The following is a 20,891-nucleotide window of genomic DNA, read 5'->3' as shown; positions in this document are numbered from 1 at the left end:
TGGCGGTACTTAAACGGATGGAACGACTCATCAAGTCGGGAGACATGGAGTCAATGAGCCACCCCTTCACCCGAAAGTTCTCCGTACACCATTTGGAGTAGGTGGAGGAGAGCTTAGAAGGTTGCAGGGTGTCGCCGGTGAGGTACCCCAATTTTTCGAGGGCAACAATACGCATCTCCATGACTTGAGACCATAAGGCATAATTGGTTTCAGTCAAGGTGACGCTGTTTGGGAAATGAGCGTTGTCACTGTGGATATTAACAATTTGGGAGGATGGTGGAGTGGTGTCGGTGGTGTTGGAAGAGGAGATGACATCCACGGCAGCGGAAAAATTTTAAGGGTAAAAAAATATGTGTTTTGGAATTTGAAGATATGAGGGATGTGGATGGAGATCTGAATTTGGTAAAGAGAAATATGAGGAATTTGAGGAATATGATTTTAGGGTTTGTGTTTGAAGAAGTTTGATATGAGGATTTAAAGACAACCGAGGATCGATTACTCTGATACCATGCTAAAATATAAATATGGTTTAAATACTTTGGGTTGTTCTTTATTCTTCTCCATAAGGAGGTATATGTAGGAGTTTACATATGAAGGTTTTACAAAGAATTAGATATAGTAAAGAATTAGGAAAGTATCTCATAATTGTACAATGATTTATCACTTATATAAAAAATAGGACAGTAAGTCTCCTAATTAATCAAGGAAGTAAATCTCCTTGATTAATTAGGAGACTCACGTCAACACTATATGCATTCAAAGAATATTGAAGATATACATGATCAGATAGAAAAAGAGAAAGGAAAAACAAATGTAATTTTGCTCTCATAAGGATTGGATCAAGCAAGGAAAAAACGAGTCATCGCATATGGCGGAGCGGTGGGCTGGATTTGGAACATATGCTGAAAAGACCATTGCTGGGTTCAAAATTTCAAATAGAAAACTGTCTTCTTATTTTTATTTTTATTTTTTAAAAACAGCCAAAAAAAAAAAAAACAATTTTTGTTGTTATGTCGCCTAAACTTATACCTCAATTTCAGTTTGTCATCTTAAAGAAAATTTTAAGAGAAATGTCACCTAAACTTTTCAAAATCCATGATTCTCATCTAACTTTAACATCATCCAATTTTCCATCTATTTTTAAGGTTTCCATTTTCAAGGAAAAAAAAATAGAAATTCTTTTTTTGGGGCCTAGCCATGACTTATCCTTGTTTCATTAGAAAATACTTCAAACAAGAAAAAAAAAAAGAAAAAAGAAAAAAGGACAAATGTAAAATAATTTCTTAATATGGCATGTTAACGTTCAAAATAGAATTATCTTAATCTGTTTATATAGAGAATAATTTGTGGAATCAATCTTGAGGAACGTTGTTAATTGCTTAAGATCAAAGCAATGCAACTGTTCACTTATTGGAAATATTTTCATTACAAAGCTATAAGTGTTCTAGAGAGTTCAAATTATTAAAGCTATAACACGAGTTACCCAGCCCACCACTTGACCTAATTATTTAAAATAATAATCAGACTAGAAACCAATCAAGCTTTGCTACATGAGAGACTTAATGGTTCCAATGATGGAGAAAAACAGCACAAAGAGTCCAACTATAGTTGAACTGCCCGTCCAAAGATCCTTGAAGTAAACTCGTTTCAGGATCGAAATGTTACGGTTGCAGAAGCTGATCTTGTAGTGCTCGTTAAGCTGTTTACAGATATCTTCATAGCAGGATCTATCATCCATAGTCTGCTCACAAAGTGAATTAATCAGCTTCGCAACTGCGTTGCTGCTGCCTAGCAAGTTAACTATAACTTCGCTTTCAATCAGCGCATTCACATCTTCCACAGTATCCACAAGCTGATCCAGCATCAAAAAGTAACTGCAAACATAAGCCTTCTTTGGGTACAAAAACTGCTCCAAGGCCATCACGTTTCGAATGACGCATTCTACCTCATACCTTGCCCAAAATTTTGTAAGCTTCAAGTTCATATTTCTAAAACATGCCATTTTGAAATTACATTTGTGGTCCTCACCTCTTTTTATGACGAAGCGTTCACTACCTTCATTTGGCCTAAACTTCACCCCTGCTTCCTTCAGCTTTCTTACGTCGTATATACTTTTCGGTTTTCTCAATCTCTATACAGAAGGGGTCGCGTCGGAAAATGGAAAACATGGCTGGAAGCAAGGCAAGCAATGCTGCAGGTCATCCGCCTCTTCTTTCTCCTGAACATTTTTTCGGGGATTGGAACTGGAATAGGTGGGGTTGGCAAAGTCATATAGCCCTTGAAGAAGAGGATAAGGAAGCTGATTTTCAAAGAGTATCAGGTCCTGCTCGACAGCTTTCCTCAGCAATGGCGATCTTAGAATGTAATAATTTTCATGCTTTTCGGTTTGACAGTTCCTCAGAAAGAGCTCAAGGATGAAGCAGGCATCAATTAGAATTACCTTCACAAAGTCAATATCAGGCTCAATGGACCCTGCATAACAACGAAGAATGTCATCTTCTTTCTCACGGATGAAAGTTTCTAGTTCCTCTTTTTTCCTCGAAGTTCGCTGGCAGAAATTCTCATAATATTTCTTTTTATGGCTTTCCATGTCCGCCAGTTTCGGATTGCCATGGTGGAAGGGGCCTATTGAAATCAATTGGGGAGTGTAAGCTTCATCTTTTACATTCCGGAGTTTGCTAGGAATCCGGTAGATACACCAGTGCTTCGAGAACTTAACAGGGTCATTGCGTTTTTTTTCACTTTGATCAGTTTTCTTCGCCATTTGTGAAGCCATCATCTTTGTCCTAGTGACCACAAGAATACAATAGTGTTTTATTATTGCAAAAGTGATTGTAATTAAATTTCCAGCCAAGCATCTAGGAAAGGATTCACTTTTGTAATTTGTTCAGAAGAATGATCCTGAAAGGAAGATTCCAAAAAGTACAGTTGCAATAACAAAATATATTCAAGAAAAATATTTATATATTCTCAAAAAAATTTCACTAGCTGCATCAAAACTCGTTCTATACCTATAAGGAGGAACTCCTCTTTACCTTCTATTGTGGCTCAACCACAAAGTGACATGTGTCCTCTGTTTTTTAATTGTCAAAACTAGGCATGGGCACAGTACGTGACATGTGTCTTCTGTTTTTTAATTGTCAAAACTAGGCATGGGCACAGTACGGGATGGTAAGGTATTGACCACATCCCGCTTCTGATACCGAAATTTTCAAACAACACGATATGAGATTGGTATTTTAGGTTTTTGGTCCCGAATCACACCAGACCATATTAGTTTCGGTATGACACGGTACCATTTCGATACCATTGTTGATTCACATTAAAGCTTAAGTTCGATCAAACTAATAAAAAATACACACTTAGATTAAAAGCTTTCTCCCTAGCCTTAGCTAGGGAGTTAATTCCCCATAAAATAAAACTAAAACATAGAACTAGAATAATTGAAGGAAGGAGAGAGCTCAAGAGAAGATTGTGAGCTTGGTGCAACGCTGAATTTATAGGAATGGAAACTGCTCTCTTGTTGCATCATATTTTTCCATGAATAGACAAATTCTCACCACTTGCTGTCAGCCCACAATCAGATAGCCATACATTTATTTATTATCTTCCAATTGCCTTTGTCTATACAATTCCCTCTATAGTGTTGTAGACTCCTATTCTTTATTGGGTACACCCATTTTCTTATTCATTTGTTCAATCCATTAGCTTGCTTAAAAGCTTGGTGCGGCACTCCAAGCTTCATTTTCAATATCTGCTGGTTATTGTTGCTTCTTTTCTAGGTTGGGCAACAACACCTCAAGCATAAGTTTGCTTATTTTTCTCCGGTGATGGCTGCACTTATGAAAGATGTACCTAAAAACAGAAAACTGAATAAACATAATAAAACAAATTTAAATAAGGCACTAACAATATAAATTTAGGGATAACATATGTAATAATTATGTGTTTATCATTAGGACAATTCTAGCTCTTAGGATATAGTCTCTGATCATGTGGTTCTGCTCTGGACTAATAAAAGAAATCAAAGACTTCAATTAAAAACAGAAACTTCAATTTTGTTAAATAAATCAGGCTGGAACAACTTGACTTTGGAAAATCACTATAAATCCATATTGATACGAAATGATGTAAAAATTTCCAGATCACAAGTAGACACATAAAACTTCAACATACAAAATTTCATTGAATTCCGAGTTAAGGAAGCAAGACAGAATAGGCTGCAGAGCTTTCGGTTTTCTGCAGAATAATTCCAACTTCGAAAATTTGCCAAAAATCCAATTTAACTCCAATTTGAATGAAATCAGATTTGAATTGAAATACTCATCGAAATCTCTATTTTTCACCCATCAAAAACCCAGTTTAAAACATAAATACGAACTAGATCATTTTGTCCAGAACAGAACACATACTCAGATTTCTGCATAAATGCAGATTTCATCAACATCCATCTCATTCCTTGGCATTCAGTTCTAATCAGCTTTAAACACCAAAACAGTCCCAAATTTAAGATTAAATGACTATTATCCCCTCAACAAACTCATAATTATCCAACACACCCAACTACCAAGGCCACAAACTCGAAAGTAGAAACTTACCCAACTTCCACTTCAACCCAAAATTACTCTGAGTTCTCTGTAGGTTCGGCCCAAGGTAGATTCTTCACCTGGTGTAATTGCATGTTATCAAATAACATCCGAAATCACTTACACAATCTCACTTAAATCAATGTACACTGTACTAGAATTCCAGCAGCAAGTATGGCAAACAAATCTTACCTTAACAGCTCCAAAGTAATCCTCAACCTTCAATGAGCTGCCTAGTAGTGACCACCATTCTCCCAAACCACACTTGGAAACAAGAGATTAAAGCTTAATCAGTCACTAACTCAGAAAGAGAAAATTTTCGAAACTTAACCAATTCCAAGAATGGTTTACCTTATCTTGTAGAGCTCGTTCATACGATCCTAAAGGCGAAAGCGGCGCAACAATTGGAGTTGTAGAATGAAAGTTATGGTAGAAAGAAGTTTGAAGGAGAAAGAAGGGAGAGAATGGGTTTCTGGAAAGAGAGTCGTGAAGTAGGAGCTGAACTGGAACCTCATCCTTCAAAGGCTTGGCTCAAGTGGTCAACACTCAACATGATAGTCGCAGGATCAGATTACCAGTCAAGGATTTGACGCCCAATATTTAGCGACACCATTTATTGATTTTCAATACTCCTACATCTCCAAAAAAAATTCACCAAAAATTCAGTCGAGTTCCGAAAAATTCTTTGAAAAATACTACGAATTCATAAATACATGTACTTTCCTTTAATCACATCCAAAATATTTTCTCCAAAATTCTACAAACAGTTTTTAAACACCATAATTTCCAAGGTCTCACAAACATGATCTTTATTTGGCATTTATGCTATACCTACTTATGAATCAAAAGCAAATTTACAATAACTGAGAAAAAGAAGAAGCAAGTAACAAGCAAATAAATGTACCTTGCGTTGCATTACAAGAGCAATCTCTCTTGCATCAATTTCTCCCATGCCACTCATTTCTACAATGGAATAGTCTTTTACTAATTTTACTTGTATCTCAATTTTTATTTTCCCTTTCTTTCTCCATCTCCTTTCACTAAAACCTGAAAACTGGCTCTCGAGATCTAAAATGATAACCATTACAAAAGGAAAAACCTATATACATGAGCAATATTTACGTTTTGTAATCGGAAAGAAATTTGGGGAGGTACTTATATATAAATTTGGGCGATAAAGCCGATGATACGATTAAATAAGTTTGTTTAGCTACAGACAAGTCGTTCACATTTTTCATCTGAATTTACAAAGACCACACATACAGCTGTTACAAAACTGAAAAGGTAACTGAAGTAACTTATCAATTTTCATGTCATTTCACATGATCCAATATTTTAAATTTGATTTTTAACGTGCACTTCCCCGTGCATCAAGAGGCTTTCAAATAAGTTTAGCTAGATAAAGTAATTTTTTAAAATACCTTTAAGTCCATTGTTTTAACGAGATTATTTTGAAGTTTCTCGAACTGAAAACAAATGCTTAACTAATTTGGGGAGGTACTTATATATAAATTTGGGTGATAAAGCCGATGATGGGATTAAATAAGTTTGTTTAGCTACAGACAAGTTGTTCACATGTTTCATCTGAATTTACAAAGACCACACATACAGCTGTTACAAAACTGAAAAGGTAACTGAAGCAACTTATCAATTTTCATGTCATTTCACGTGATCCAATATTTTAAATTTGATTTTTAACGTGCACTTCCCCGTGCATCAAGAGGCTTTCAAATAAGTTTAGCTAGATAAAGTAATTTTTTAAAATACCTTTAAGTCCATTGTTTTAATGAGATTATTTTGAAGTTTCTCGAACTGAAAACAAATGCTTAACTAATTCTGCGTGAATACACAAAGGAAATGCATGCTTAAATTTTTTTTAAAAGCTAATTGAACATTATACATCACGTTCTTAATATCTACAAGATTTCATGTCAAAAAATATTTCGCATTAAACTATTTCTTAAAGAAGAAATCTTACAAATTGATAATTACAAAATTCATGCGTCGGGATTTTTTTGGGTCGAACTTTCAATTCATTGCAATCCCCCCAAAAGGTTAAAGAATAGTACAAATAAAGCCTGGCAAAAACACAGCCAGAAAACTAACAGAAAACAAAGAGGGACAAATCTAGCTAAAACTATCATAGTATAGCATGAAGATTTGAAATACGTAGGTCAGCAAACACTTGTAGGTCAACAAACCAAGCCAAATATCCCTCAAAACATAGCCACCCGAGATTCACTAACAGAAATAGAATGAACTCAACCAATACATCCAATGCATCTGGTGTTTGGCGACCATAATTTTGTTCCCGACTCACTAGTGGAACAATGGTCAGGGGAAAGCTAAGAAGATAGGCAAACTTTCATATAAGTTGGAAATTTTGTATCAAAGACTGAAAATACACGACTCCATCTCACCCACTAGTGTTGTCATTATTGTTAAATGATTTCCATTAAAAATAATAATTGTAAAATAATGAAAATTTTTAATATGATTAAACAAAGGTTATTTTTTTTCCTCTTAAACCTCGACGGAATGAGGAGAAATTTATTAAAAAGAATGATTAAACAGCTGGAGGATAACTGAACAAACCCCACAAACATAGCTATCCCAAGGATGGGATCAAACTAGACACAACAAAGGTCATTTGAACGTTCCTAAACATTCCAAAGAAAAATGATCATAATCATAATCGCGTGACTTAATTTCCGCATTTGCTATTGGGAATTGTTGGAGTAAGTTGACGTTTCCCGTATTGATTTATTGTAATTTGTTTCCTTTTCTATTTCTGATTTCCTACTGTAATTAGAATCAGCAGTTTTAGCTTTACTTAGCCTCCAACGTTACTTGGCCTTCAAGGCATAATGTGCCATATATATAGGGGTGGCATTTTAAACCGAAAAACTGAAAAACCGCAAAAATCAACCGATATTTTACCGCAATCGCGGTATTAAGAACCGAACCGCATTTACGGTTGCGGTTGCGGTATTTGATTTTCAAAATTTGCGGTTACCGCAAACCGCAAAGTATAGCCGCACGGCTATACTCTATGAATAATTAAGTAAAATTGTAAACCCTTCTCTTCTCTTGAATTGGTGGAAAGGGAACCAAACAAGATATCCTTTTTTTTCCAAGTTGCCAAGGATATCTTTGTAATTCCAAGTTCTACGGTTGCTAGTGAAAATGCTTTTAGCCTAGGCAAGAGGATTGTGGATCCTTTTAGAAGCTCTTTGCATCCTAAAATGGTAGAGGCATTAGTGTGTACTAGTGATTGGCTTAGAGCGGACGAATTTTCCTTTTACAAGGAACCAACAGATGATGAGGTTGAATTCTACAAGGAAATGGAAGATATGACAACTTGTAAGTAATTAGTTTATTTATGCTTCTTCCTATAACAAAATGTACTAAACTATGTTGTTTTATTTGTAGATAGCATTGGTGCTCAAACAACACAAAGGGGTTCTTCAAATCCACTCACCACCAACACTTGAGTTTGTAACATTGGTGTATTACATTTTTCCTTTTAGTTTGTAACTTTAATTAACTGTGAATTGGATTTTTCTTTTTGGTTGTAACTTTAATTCATTTTGCTTTTGGTTTGTAAATTTAAAGAATTTGGAATTGGAATGCTTGAGAAGTTTAACTTTAATTGGAATGTTTGGAATTGTAACTTTAATTTTCTTAGGTTGTGAATGCTTGAGAATTGGAATCGATTGTGAATTTATATATGCTTGAGAAATTGAGGTTTCAAAAATCACCAAACCGCAAATAGTCGGTCGTTTGCGGTTTGAGTAAAAATTCGCGGTTACCGAACCGCAACCACCCCTACATATATATGTGCCTCCTACAAGAAGATGAATAGAAAGAAAATTCCCACAATTATTTCCCTTATTTTTGCATTGTGTCAGAGCAACGATCTTGTGATTGCTGCTCTACCTAAACCCTAGCCATCGCCACCATGGGTGATCAAGACCTGCTAATCACATCCCATGGAGCCCCACCAACTCCTCTACCACCTTCCACATGATCTTAGAAGAATGGATCTCCAAAATGACCCAGTTACTAAATCAGGCCCAGACACAAATCTCGACTCAGACTATAACTTATAAATCTTCCGCTACACAAATTGGCATCAAGTTGGATGGCACCAACTATGCCATATTGTCCCAAGTCGTTGGGATGCATATCTAAGGCAAATACAAATTGGGATATATAAATGAAGAACTACCACAACCTCCCAAGACGGACCCGACATTCAACAAATAGCGAATCGAGAATTCGATTGTGAAAGGATGTCTAATCAATTCTATAGAGCTGAAATTGATTAGTAATTTTATTCACCTTCCCACTGCAAAAGCAATATGGGATTCAATTGCCACAACTTACTTTGATGACACCGATATCTTTCAAATGTATGATCTTAAAAGACGAGTATCCAGAATGAGACAATCATATGGCTCTATTGAAACGTACTACAATACCCTCCAGGATTTGTAGAGAGAGATTGACTTTCGTCATCCTAATCCAATGCAGTGGAAGTTGGATATCAACAAGTATAATGAATTTATTCAAGAAGATCAGGTCTATCATCTACTAAAGAAGCCGACGTGGAACGGTTTATTTGGAGAAACATCAGCTGCTGGTTTGGATGCCCACAATCGCTAGCCACCGATAATGGCTCACAATTCATCTGCAAGCTGATCACTGCCTTCTTACATCAAGTAGCATCTGTCCACTCCAAGATATCCACAGGAAAATGGCCAGGCCGAGGCATCCAACAAAATAATATTAGATTGTCTAAAGAAGAGACTAGAAGATGCCGAAGGGAAATGGGTAGATGAGCTCCTTGGAGTATTATGGACTTATCGAACCACTAAAACGATATCAACTGGCGAAACCTCATTTTTCTTCGCTTATGGAACTAAAGCAATCTTTCCTTCTCACGTCACTATCCCCTCAATAGGCATTGAAGTGGGGCAGTATTGAGCAGAACTTCGACCAAATGAGGCTCAACCTTGACTTAATTGAAGGCGAGCGCAAGAAGGCCATTACCTGAGTTGCCTCCTATCAGAAGCAGTTGAAGTCTTACTATGATAAAAGAGCCAAGATCAAACAGTTTCAACCATGCGATCTTGTGCAAAGAAAGATCTTCATTACTGCATAAAGACAAGGGTCCAAAAAGATGGAACCCAATTGGGAGACCCTTACGTGATCAGCCGAGCAAGGGGCAGGGGAAGCTATACACTTGACACTATAGAAGAGAAGGAAATTCGAAGACAGTGGAATGCACACCACCTCAGAAGATATTACCCATCAGGCCTTCCTCCTACCAGCTCGGCTTCTAGTAGAATTGACAGGACCAGCCCTGAATTCCTCGGAACCTGAGACGAATCCTGTGGAATTTCCGACATCACCCCAATGCCGAGCCCGCTTACTAAAGACCGGGACTTTCTGCCGAAATTTAAACAAAGTCTCCCCTGTAAATTAAACGCTTCCCAAATTTTTAACTTGCATAAAACACATTTAATATCACCAACCGGCAGCATGCACAAGATAATTTCATGCAATTCATATAATCGACTCCCGGCCTTCAATTAATTCGAAACTAAACTACCAACAAGGCCCTTAAGTCAAATAATACCTTAAACAAGGAAAATAATAAACTTAAACATAATTATGATTACATCGTCTAACTTTTCCAATTCTAACATACGAGGTTTTAACCTCCTAACACAATCACATCTCGTTCTCGCCCGAATTTCAGGATCCACGACAAGATCAAAACCAATCTCAGTAAAACCACATAAATAACCTTTATGTCTGCGGCTGTACCTAGTAACCTTAGGCTGCCTACATACCTTCACTGAGGGATCAAGCCACACGTAGTTCTTTCCCAATATGGTATAACAACCATTAATTCATCTCCCTAATAATCACATAATATCCCCATACGCCGAAAATTTCAACGCTACGTATAGGGTCTGCCTCAACACAGAAAAATCCTACGCCACGCGAGACCTAACAATCACATAATATTCCCATACGCAGGAAATTCCAACGCCACGTATGGGGTCTGTCATCACGCCGGAAACTCCTACGCCAGGTTGGACCTAACCATCATAATATCATCTCCCCATACGCCGGAAATTCCAATGCCACGTATGGAGTCTGTCATCCCGCCAGAAAATCCTACACCACAGGTGACCTGACAATCACATAATCTCTCCATACGCCGGAATTTCCAATGCCACATATGGGGTCTATCTCAACGCTGAAAAATCCTATGCCACACGAGACCTAACAATCACATAATTTTCTCATACACCGGAAATTCCAACGCCACGTATGGGGTCTGTCATCACGACGAAAAATCCTACACCACGTTTGACCTAACCATCATAATATCATTTCTCCATACGCCGAAAATTCCAAAGCCACGTATGGGGTCTGTCATCCAGCCGGAAAATACTACGTCACGGATGACCTGACAATCACATAATTTCCCCATACGCCGGAAATTCCAACGCCACGTATGGGGTCTATCTCAAAGCAGGAAAATCCTACGCCACGCAAGACCTAACAATCACATAATCTCTTCATACGCCGAAAATTCCAACGTCACGTATGTGGTCTGTCATCAAGCCGGAAAATCCTACGCCACGTGTGACCTAACCATCATAATATCATCTCAACATACGCTGGAAATTCCAACGCCATGTATGGGGTCTGTCATTCCGCTGGAAAATCCTACGCCACGAGTGACCTGACAATCACATAATCTCCCCATACGCCGAAAATTCCAATGCCACGTATGGGGTCTGTCTCAATGCTGGAAAATCCCACGCCTTGTGAGACCTCAAAATCACAGGATGGTACTTACAGTGTAATCAAACCTTTTTATATATATATATATATAATTTCCAAAGTTGCGTAAACCTCAACCCCAATATAGCATCCGATAATCCCCGAATTCAAGACAAGAAATTAATCTCCTAATCCTACATAATCAACAAAACTCAACAACCTCAAGACCTGTCACTAGGGTCATTATAATCCTCCTAGGAAGGTAAAACTATCTCGGAAGACTCACGGTCAACCAAGGGTCAAACTACCCAAATTTGGTCAAACGGGCCCATGCAGCCCGCGACCTCCAAATTTCGATCCGAAAGTTCCTATGAGTTCTACAAGGTTTATGATGCACGTCCTGCAAGTTTGGTTCGGATCGGACGGTCATATCGCTCGCGATCACGCGATCGGACGGTTATTGTAAAATACAAACTTTAAGTTATTAAATCAGACTATCCGGGCTCCGATCCACGATCCGGCAATTCCTACACAATCCTAGGAATGTCTAGATTGACATATATTAAATCCAAGACTATCCAACGGTTCAAACCTCTCGAACCTAGATAACGCACAATAGGCAAGATCCGTTCGAGACTCAAATGGTATCCAAATTGAAATCCGAGCATGCATACACGCTTGTGAGGACTAGGAGGTCACATAGGAACACAATGCCCATTTTCTACAGTACCCACGTGCCGGCAGTGCGTGGGTGTCCAAAGCGATACTTTTTTGCCCGAAAAACTCCAAATCGCGACTCAAAACTCCTACCCTAGATGAAACACCCTATTTGGAATCACTTTTGTTCTTGGGCCTACCCCAAAAAGTGACCGGAAGTGGCCGGAATCGAGAGCCCAACATCGGCCGAAACCCAATTCGAAAATCAAACAATCTAGACTCAAAATTAATGAAATCCTACCGAACCATCAACTAGAGCTCAATGAATAGATAAATTTCCATACCTGGATTGCCAAAAATGGCGGCCGGACAACAGAGAACTAATCCGGCGAAAATCGAGCAAAAAATTGGCCCTTTCACAGCTTTTTCCGGCTACTATGGAGGCGGATCGAGGTGGCGAATGGCTGGGGCTGGAAGAGGATGGTGGCCCGGTCATTTTGGTACCAGCCTGTCGACTTTGGTGGCCGGATGAGAGAACGGCCAGGCAAAACGTGGCTAGCTGTGCTGCTATCGCGCGAGAGATGAGAGAGAGAGAGAGAGAGAGAGAGAGAGAGAGAGAGAGAGAGAGATCAGATTTTATCAAACCCTTTTCGCCAAAAGTACAATCATGCCACTAATGGTATTTTGATCGCATCTCTCTCGTTACAACTTCGATTTGTGCCCACCACGTGTCTATGAACTCATCTCGCAGTGCTCTACACGATGGTACAGTCGAAATTCCCAAATTTCTTTCCGGTCAAAAAGTCAACTTCAAACCGAATAAAATATTCTAGGAGTAAAATGATCTTTTATCATGTTTAATTAATAATTAAACATTTATTTAGGACTGAGTCAATTTTTCTGGATAGGTTGAACTATTGGAAGTAATGCACACTCCTGAAGAAGAAAAACAACTACCAAAGATTCTGAATCACTCATCCAGCTCTTTCAAATAAAGCAATATAATCACGCAATTATCAATGTAATATTCAACTTTTCATTCAAAAGAAGCGTGTAGTTCTCCACAGAGCGTCCTCCACGACCATCACCCATAAGCCGCATCCTCAGGGAGATGCAGGGTGTAAACTAGGGGTGGTTACGGTTCGGTAACCGCAAATTTTTCCCTGAATCGCAAACCGACCGACTATTTGCGGTAAGGTGATTTTTGAAACTGCAAAAATCGGTCGGTTACTGTGAAGTAATGGTTTAAACCGATTTGAATATTTTGGGCCTAAATTAGACAATTTTAGATCTTCAAGTGTGGTCTTTTTGTGTTATAAAAATTCAATCTTCCACACTTTTAAGCCTAGGTTTGATGGTTCTTTTGAAGCTTTTTGAGTTCAAGCATACTTTAATCAAAAAATATAAATTCACAACCTAAAGAAATAAATTCACAACCTCAACTTCTCAAGCATATATAAATTTACAACCTAAAGAAATAAATTCACAAACTCAACTTCTCAAGCATTCACAACCTAAAGAAAAATCAAATTCAAAGTTAATTAAAGTTACAAACCAAAAGGAGAACTCAAGTGTAGGTGGTGGTGAGTGGATTTTATTATAAGAAGCCCTTCTTTATGAGTTGGAGTGGATGTTATGTTTTGGGTGCATCGGTTTGTGTTTTGGGGATTAGAGGCATTAGGTGTGTTAGAGTGGCTAGACTCCATCTATAACACAACACAACACAAAAGCAACAACATGAAAGCATATTAATAATAGATTAAACTCAACCAAATTAAAACACAACATCTAACTACTAAAATGCAATTTAAAAAAATATATATTTGCGGTTTGTGGTAACCGCAAGTTGCCAAAATCACATATCGCAACCTCAATTGCGGTTCGGTTTCTAAAACCGTAATTTTCGGTCGATTTTTAGTTATTGCGGTTCCAATGCGGTATAATGTCGGTTAATTTTTACGGTTTTTGGGTCTAAAATGCCACCCATAATGTAAACTACAAAGCAAGTCAAACATGCATTTGCCCCTAAGTCGCATCCTCTGGGAGACTTAAGGCATAAAGCATCCTCCAGGACAATTGTCCATAAACTGCATCCTCTAGGAAATGCATGGTGTAATAGTAGGCCATCCACGCCTTTGCCCCTAAACTACGCATTTTGAGGTACATAGGGTATAAAGCACCCTCGGGGACTATCACCCATAAGCAGCATCCTCGGGGAGATGCAGGATTGAAAAATAGGCCATACGCGCCTTTGCCTCTAAGCCACGTACTCCGAAAGACATAATGAATAAAACATCCTCTGAGAAAATCGCCCATAAGTCGCATCCTCAAGGAAATGCAAGGCATAACAGCAATCCACACCTTTGCCCCTAAGCCGCGCATTCCGAGATGCGTAGGACATAAACCCACTTCCAAGGATCAACATCAAACTCCTACTCACATTATCACTTTGATTTACAGCCCACTTCCACTTCTTGGGTTTGTTAAACCAAATTATCCACTTTTTAGGACAATTCTAACTCTTAAAGGTTAAGTTTGGATCAAAAACTACAAATTCTATTTGAACAAAAACTACAAATTCACATTAAAGTTAAGTTTAGATCAAACTAATAAAAATTACACACTTATATTAAAAGCTTTCTCCGTAACCTTAGCTAGGTTAATTCCCCATAAAATAAAACTAAAACAGAAATTTAAAACTAGAATGATTGTAATTTCTGCTGGGCCTTTATTCTTTTTTTAGGTTCATTAGGGCCTTTATTCTTTTTTTAGAACATTAGGGTTTTTATTGGTTGGAACGTCCAGTTATTTTGGTAGAATTTTTTGGATCGTTTGATCGTTTCAGTCATTTATTGAATGATAAATCACTACAAGTAAAATAGATACACGATTTAAATAACGAAAGATTCAATATTTAAAAATTATATAGGAGAGAGCTCAAGAGAAGATTGTGAGCTTGGTGTGTTTTTACATCTGCAGCAACGCTGTATTTAAAGGAATGAGAACTGCTCTTGTTGCATCATATTTTGCCATGAATAGACAAATTCCCACCACTTGCCGCCAGCCCACAATCAGATAGCCATACATTTATTTATTATATTCCAACTGCCCCTGTCTATACAATTCCATCTATGGTGTTGCAGACTCTTCTTTATTGGCTGCATCCCATTTTCTTATTCATTTGTTCTAAAGCTTGGTGCGACACTCCAAGCTTTATTTTCAATATCTGCTGGTTATTGCTTCTTCTTTTCTCGGTTGGGCAACACCTCAAGCATGAGTTTGCTTATTTTTCTCCGGTGATGGCTACACTTATGAAAGATGTACCTTAAACAGAAAACTGAAAAATAAATAAATAAATAAATTTAAATAAGGCACTGACAATATAAATTTAGGGATAACATATGTAATAATTATGTGTTTATCATTAGAACAATTCTAGCTCTTAGGATAGTCTCTGATCATGTGGTTCTGCTCTGGACTAACAAAAGAAATCAAAGACTTCAATTAAAAACAGAAACTTCAGTTTTGTTAAATAAATCAGGCAGGAACAACTTGACTTTGGAAAATCACTAAAAATAACGTAAAAATTTCCAGACCACAATTAGACATATAAAACTTCAACATATCGAAATGTCTATTTTTCACCCATCAAAAACCCAGTTTAAAACATAAATAAGAACTAGGTCATTTAGTCCAAAACAGAATACATAACTCAGATTTCTGCATAAATGCAGATTTCATCAACATCCATCTCATTCCTTGGCATTCAGTTCTAATCAGCATTAAACACCAAAACAGTCCCAAAATTAAGATAAAATGACTATTATCCTCAACAAACTCATAATTATCCAACACACGCAACTACCATGGCCACAAACTTGAAAGTAGAAACTTACCCAACTTCCACTTCAACCCAAAATTACTCTGAGTTCTCTGTAGGTTCAGCCCAAGGTAGATTCTTCACCTGGTGTACTTGCATGTCATCAAATAACATCCGAAATCACTTACACAATCTCACTTAAATCAATGTACACTGTACTAGAATTCAAGCAGCAAGTATGGCAAACAAATCTTAAGACCACCATTCTCCCAAACCACACTTGGAAACAAGAGATTAAAGCCTAATCAGTCACTAACTCAGAATGAGGAAATTTTTCGAAACTTAACCAAATCCAAGAATGGTTTACCTTATCTTGTAGAGCTCGATCCTGCGATCCTAAAGGCGAAAACGGCAAAAAAATTGGAGTTAAGAATGAAAGTTATGGTAGAAAGAAGTTTGAAGGAGACAGAGGGAGGGAATGGGTTTCTGGAAAGAGACTCGTGAAGTAGGAACTGAAGGAATGGGTTCTCACGTTTCCAGCTAAAAACCATCCTTTCCCACAACACACACATGGGGAAAGAAGAGATCAACACCTGTCCTTTCAATCCTATTCCAGCGACGCCTATGCTAAGCTGGCTCAAGTGGTCAACACTCAACATGACACGTGTCCCTTACCTGGCCCAAGGATAGTTGCAGCATCAGATTACCAGTCAAGGATCTGACGCCCACTATACATCTCCAAAAATTCACCAAAAATGCAACCGAATTCTGAAAAATACTACGAACTCATAAACAAATGTACTTTCCTTTAATCACATTCAAAATATTTTTTCCAAAATTCTACAAATAGTTTTTAAACACCATAAAATTTCCAAGGCCTTACAAACATGATCTTTATTTGGCATTTATTCTAAATCTAATAATGAATCAAGAGCAAATTGACAATAACTAAGAAAAAGAAGAAGCAAGTAACAAGCAAATAAATGTACCTTGCGCTGCATTACAAGAACAACCTCTTGCATCAATTTCTCCCATGCCACTCATTTCTACAATGGAATATTCTTTTACTAATTTTACTTGTATCTCAATTTTTATTTTCCCTTTCTTTCTCCATCTCCTTCCACTAAAACCTAAAAACGGCTCTCGAGTTCTAAAATGATAACCATTACAAAAGGAAGAACCCATATACATGAGCAATATGTACGTTTTGTACTATGAAAGAAATTTGGGGAGGCACTTATATATAAATTTGGGCGATAAAGCCGATGATGGGATTAAATAAGTTTGTTTAGCTACAGACAAGTTGTTCACATGTTTCATCTGAATTTACAAAGACCACACATACAGCTGTTATGAAACTGAAAAGGTAACTGAAGCAACTTATCAATTTTCATGTTATTTCACGTAATCGAATATTCTAAATTTGATTTTTAACGTGCACTTCCCCGTGCATCAAGAGGCTTTCAAATAACATTAGATGGATAAAGAAGTTTTGTAAAATACCTTCAAGTCCATTGTTTCAAAAGAGGTTAGTTTGGTGACAACTTCAATGAAGTTTGTCGAACTGAAAACAAATCCTTAACTAATTTTGTATGAATACACAAAGAAAATGCATGCTTTATTTTATTTTATTTTTAAACGCTAATTGAAAACTATACGTCACGTTCTTAATATCTATAAGATCTCATGTCATAGAATATTATGCATTAAACAATTTTTTAGAGAAGAAATCTTACAAATTGATAATTACAAAATTCATGCGTCGGGTTTTTTGTTTGTTTTTTGTTTTGTCAAAGTTCCAATGCATTGCAATCACCCAAAAGGGCAGAGAATAATACAAACAAAGCTGGGTAAAAACACCGGCTAAAAAACCAACAGGAAACAAAGAGGAACAAATCTAGCTAAAACCATCACAGTATAGCATGAAGATCATGTTCCCGAGCAAAAAAAAAACTAAAATGACAAAAACCAACATAAAGGAATTTAGCCCACATTCGGCATAAAGCCCACATTAAACATAATTAAAATACATTAAAAATAAAAACAAAAACACAAGAAACCTAACCGCCACAACCAAAGAGAAACTCCAAGCCGCCACTAGCAAAGAGAAACTCCACGATTTTAGATTGGCAAACCACCAATCACCACCATGAAGAACCAAACACTTGTAGGTTATAAACCAAAGCCAAATATCCCTCAAAACATAGCCCACTCAAAATTCACTAAGATAACCAGAATTAACTCAACCAATACATCTAATGCGTCGGGTGTTAGGAGGCCAAAATTTTGTTCCCAACTCACCAGTGGAATAATGGTCAGGGGAAAGCTAAGAAGATAAGCACATTGTCATATAAATTGGAAGTTTTGTATCAGAGACTGAAAATACACGACTTCATCTCACCCACTGGTGTTGTCATTATTGTTAAATGATTTCCATTGAAAATAATAATTGTAAAATAATGAAATTTTTTAATATGATTAAACAAAGGTCATTTGAATGTTCCTAAACATTCCAAAGAAAAATTATCATAATCATATTGGTGTGACTTAATTTCCCCATTTGCTATAGGGAATTGTTGGCGTGAGATGACGGTTCCCGTATTGATTGATTGTAATTAGTTTCTTTTTCTATTTCTAATTTCCTACTGTAATTAGAATAAGGAGTTATAGTTTTACTTAGCCTCCAAGGTTACTTGGCCTTCAAGGCATAATGTGCGATATATATATATATATATGTATGTATGTATGTGCGTCCTTGTACAAGGAGATGAATAGACAAAAAATTCCCACAATTATTTTCCTTATTTTAACATTGTATCATAGCAAGGATCTTGTGGTTGCTGCTCTACCTAAACCCTCGCCGCCATGGGTGATCAAGACCTGCCAATCAGATCCCATAAAGGTAGCTCCATCGACTCCTCTACCACCTTCCACATGATCTTAGAAGCATGGATCTCCAAAATGACCCAGTTACTGAATCAGGCCCAGACCCAGATCCCAACTCAGACTATAACCTATGAATCTTCCACTGCACAGATTGGCATCAAGTTGGATGGCACCAACTATGCTATATGGTCTCAAGTCGTTGAGATGCATATCTCAGGCAAAGACAAATTGTGATATATAAATGAAGAACTACCACAACCTCCCAGACGGACCCGATGTTTAACAAATGGCAAACAGAAAATTCGATTGTGAAAGGATGGCTAATCAATTCTATGGTGCCGAAATTGATTAGTAATTTTATTCGCCTTCCCACTGCAAAAGCAATATGAGATACAATTGCCACAACTTACTTTGATGACACCGATATCTTTCAGATGTATGATCTTAAAAGGTGAGTATCCAAACTGAGACAATCATGAGGCTCTATTGAAACGTACTACAATACCTTCCAGGGTTTGTGGAGAGAGATTGACTTTCGTCGTCCTAATCCAATGCAGTGTGAGTCGGATATCAAGAGGTATAATGAAATTATTCGAGAAAATCGGGTGTATACTTGGTTGGATTAAATGATAAACTTGACAAGGCTCGGAGCGATGTACTCCAAATGAAACCATTTCCCACAGAGGAGCAGGCTTATGCATATTTTCGTAGGAAAGATATCTGACATGAATTAGTTCATTATGTGTAATTACCAATAAATTAAACGTAGTGGAAAAAAGAGCAAGCAAATGAAATCTTTATTTGACGATTTCTTTACCCATTCATGGTTGAACGTCTAAGTATAGTGGTTTAAAATTTTCAAAGGAATAATTATAATATATTTCTTAGCAGTCCTTATAAATTCATGAATGGTTGCCGCCATAAAGAGAGAAACTGGGTGTACAATTTCTAGCAATGAACTTGTCTTTTAGGCTTATTTACACCAGTGTCCCCTGAAACTAGGTCAAAACTCACATTGTCCCCTTAAACTTAAAGTGGAGTTCTTACCCCTCTTGACCGTGGTTTCACGACCCACTTTGCCCCTGCAGTCAACTCCGTCTAAAAATATGTTAACTTTGATGACGTGGCATTGTTGTTTTGTAATTTCGTACATATCTACCAATTGAGCGGGTGATGTGGCAAGTGGAGCCCAATTTTTTAAAGACATGGATCCCATGTGGACAAAATAAATAATCAATAACTCTTCAATTAATTAAATTTTAAAAAAAAATTCAAACCCAACCGCATTCTTCCCCTCCCCTTCTTATCAACCCTACATACCCAACCCCAACCACCTCCCTACCCACACAGCCCCACCTCGATCTCCCCAACTTACGCACCTCCTCAACCCCCAAACCCAGTAGCCCTGACCCCAAAGCACCTCTTTGATTGGGGCACTGAGAAGAAATCGAAGGTGGGAAATGGGTTTGAGAGGAGGGAGAGAGGATGAGGAAATGGAAATGGGTTTCATACCTCGTTTATAATGTTTGACACACGAGGGTTCGATGTTATGGTTAGTTGATAATGTAACATCCTACATCGACCAACGGAGAGGGGGTGATGTGCCTTATATGTACATGCCCTCCTCCATCTAGCACGAGGCCTTTTGGGAGCTTATTGGCTTCGGAGTCATGGGAATTCCGAAGTTAAGCGAGTTGGGGGCTAGAGCAATCCCAGGATGGGTGACCCACTGGGAAGTTGCTCGTGATTTCTTGGAAACAAAACCGTGAGGGCAGAGAGGGGGCCTAAAGTGGACAATATCGTGCTATGGCGGAGCCGATCCCGAGATGTGACAGATAACTCGATAGGTTCTTATGGGATCTCATTGGATGACTATGAGGTTGGATTTTATACTATTTTGCTCATTCAATGGAATGTTGAATTTCAAAATTGTCTATCTGGATTTATTGATTTGCAAGAGATATAGTAATAGTATTACGGATGGCTTTGAGCTTATGCTTGCACCCTTTTAGTCTGCATAGTGCACTCCATTTGTAAAGGTTTTCATTGGTTTGCTACATATGGATTATTGTTTTTGGTTATTTAAAAAAAAACAAAAAGAAAAGGAGATAGAGGAAGAGGAGAGAAGGAGAGAG

General features: G+C 37.6%; 1 protein-coding gene and 2 long non-coding RNA genes across 5 annotated transcripts; all 3 read right to left on the bottom strand.

Moving 5' to 3' along the window:
• LOC18770780 lies at positions 1,547 to 2,764 on the bottom strand. The gene is made up of 2 exons (XM_020557349.1): positions 2,441 to 2,764; positions 1,547 to 2,131 (listed from the first exon to the last, which is right to left on the bottom strand). Exons 1-2 carry the CDS (start codon positions 2,762 to 2,764, stop codon positions 1,547 to 1,549), a joined length of 909 nt encoding a protein of 302 aa, XP_020412938.1.
• On the bottom strand, positions 3,417 to 5,206 carry LOC109947635. 3 transcript variants are annotated; one of them, XR_002270412.1, is made up of 4 exons: positions 4,938 to 5,206; positions 4,779 to 4,850; positions 4,599 to 4,666; positions 3,417 to 3,869 (listed from the first exon to the last, which is right to left on the bottom strand). It is a non-coding gene; the product is annotated as an uncharacterized LOC109947635 (long non-coding RNA). The 3 variants fall into 3 exon arrangements; XR_002270411.1 differs by having other exon boundaries at positions 3,417 to 3,855; XR_002270410.1 differs by lacking the exon at positions 3,417 to 3,869 and having other exon boundaries at positions 4,407 to 4,666.
• LOC109947639 lies at positions 14,983 to 16,365 on the bottom strand. Its single transcript, XR_002270415.1, has 3 exons — positions 16,238 to 16,365; positions 15,947 to 16,014; positions 14,983 to 15,387 (listed from the first exon to the last, which is right to left on the bottom strand). It is a non-coding gene; the product is annotated as an uncharacterized LOC109947639 (long non-coding RNA).

The sequence above is a fragment of the Prunus persica genome, chromosome G2 (genome assembly GCF_000346465.2).
Source record: "Prunus persica cultivar Lovell chromosome G2, Prunus_persica_NCBIv2, whole genome shotgun sequence".
NCBI classification, from domain to species: domain Eukaryota; kingdom Viridiplantae; phylum Streptophyta; class Magnoliopsida; order Rosales; family Rosaceae; genus Prunus; species Prunus persica.
This window is presented reverse-complemented; position numbering and strand designations above follow the sequence as displayed.

Coding starts and splice junctions, on each gene's coding strand:
- LOC18770780 (XM_020557349.1), bottom strand. CDS start 2,764: ATGGCGAAGAAAACTGATCAAAGTGAAAAAAAACGCAATGACCCTGTT. Junction 2,132..2,440: donor CTGATATTGACTTTGTGAAG/GTAATTCTAATT, acceptor CCTTCTGTATAG/AGATTGAGAAAACCGAAAAG.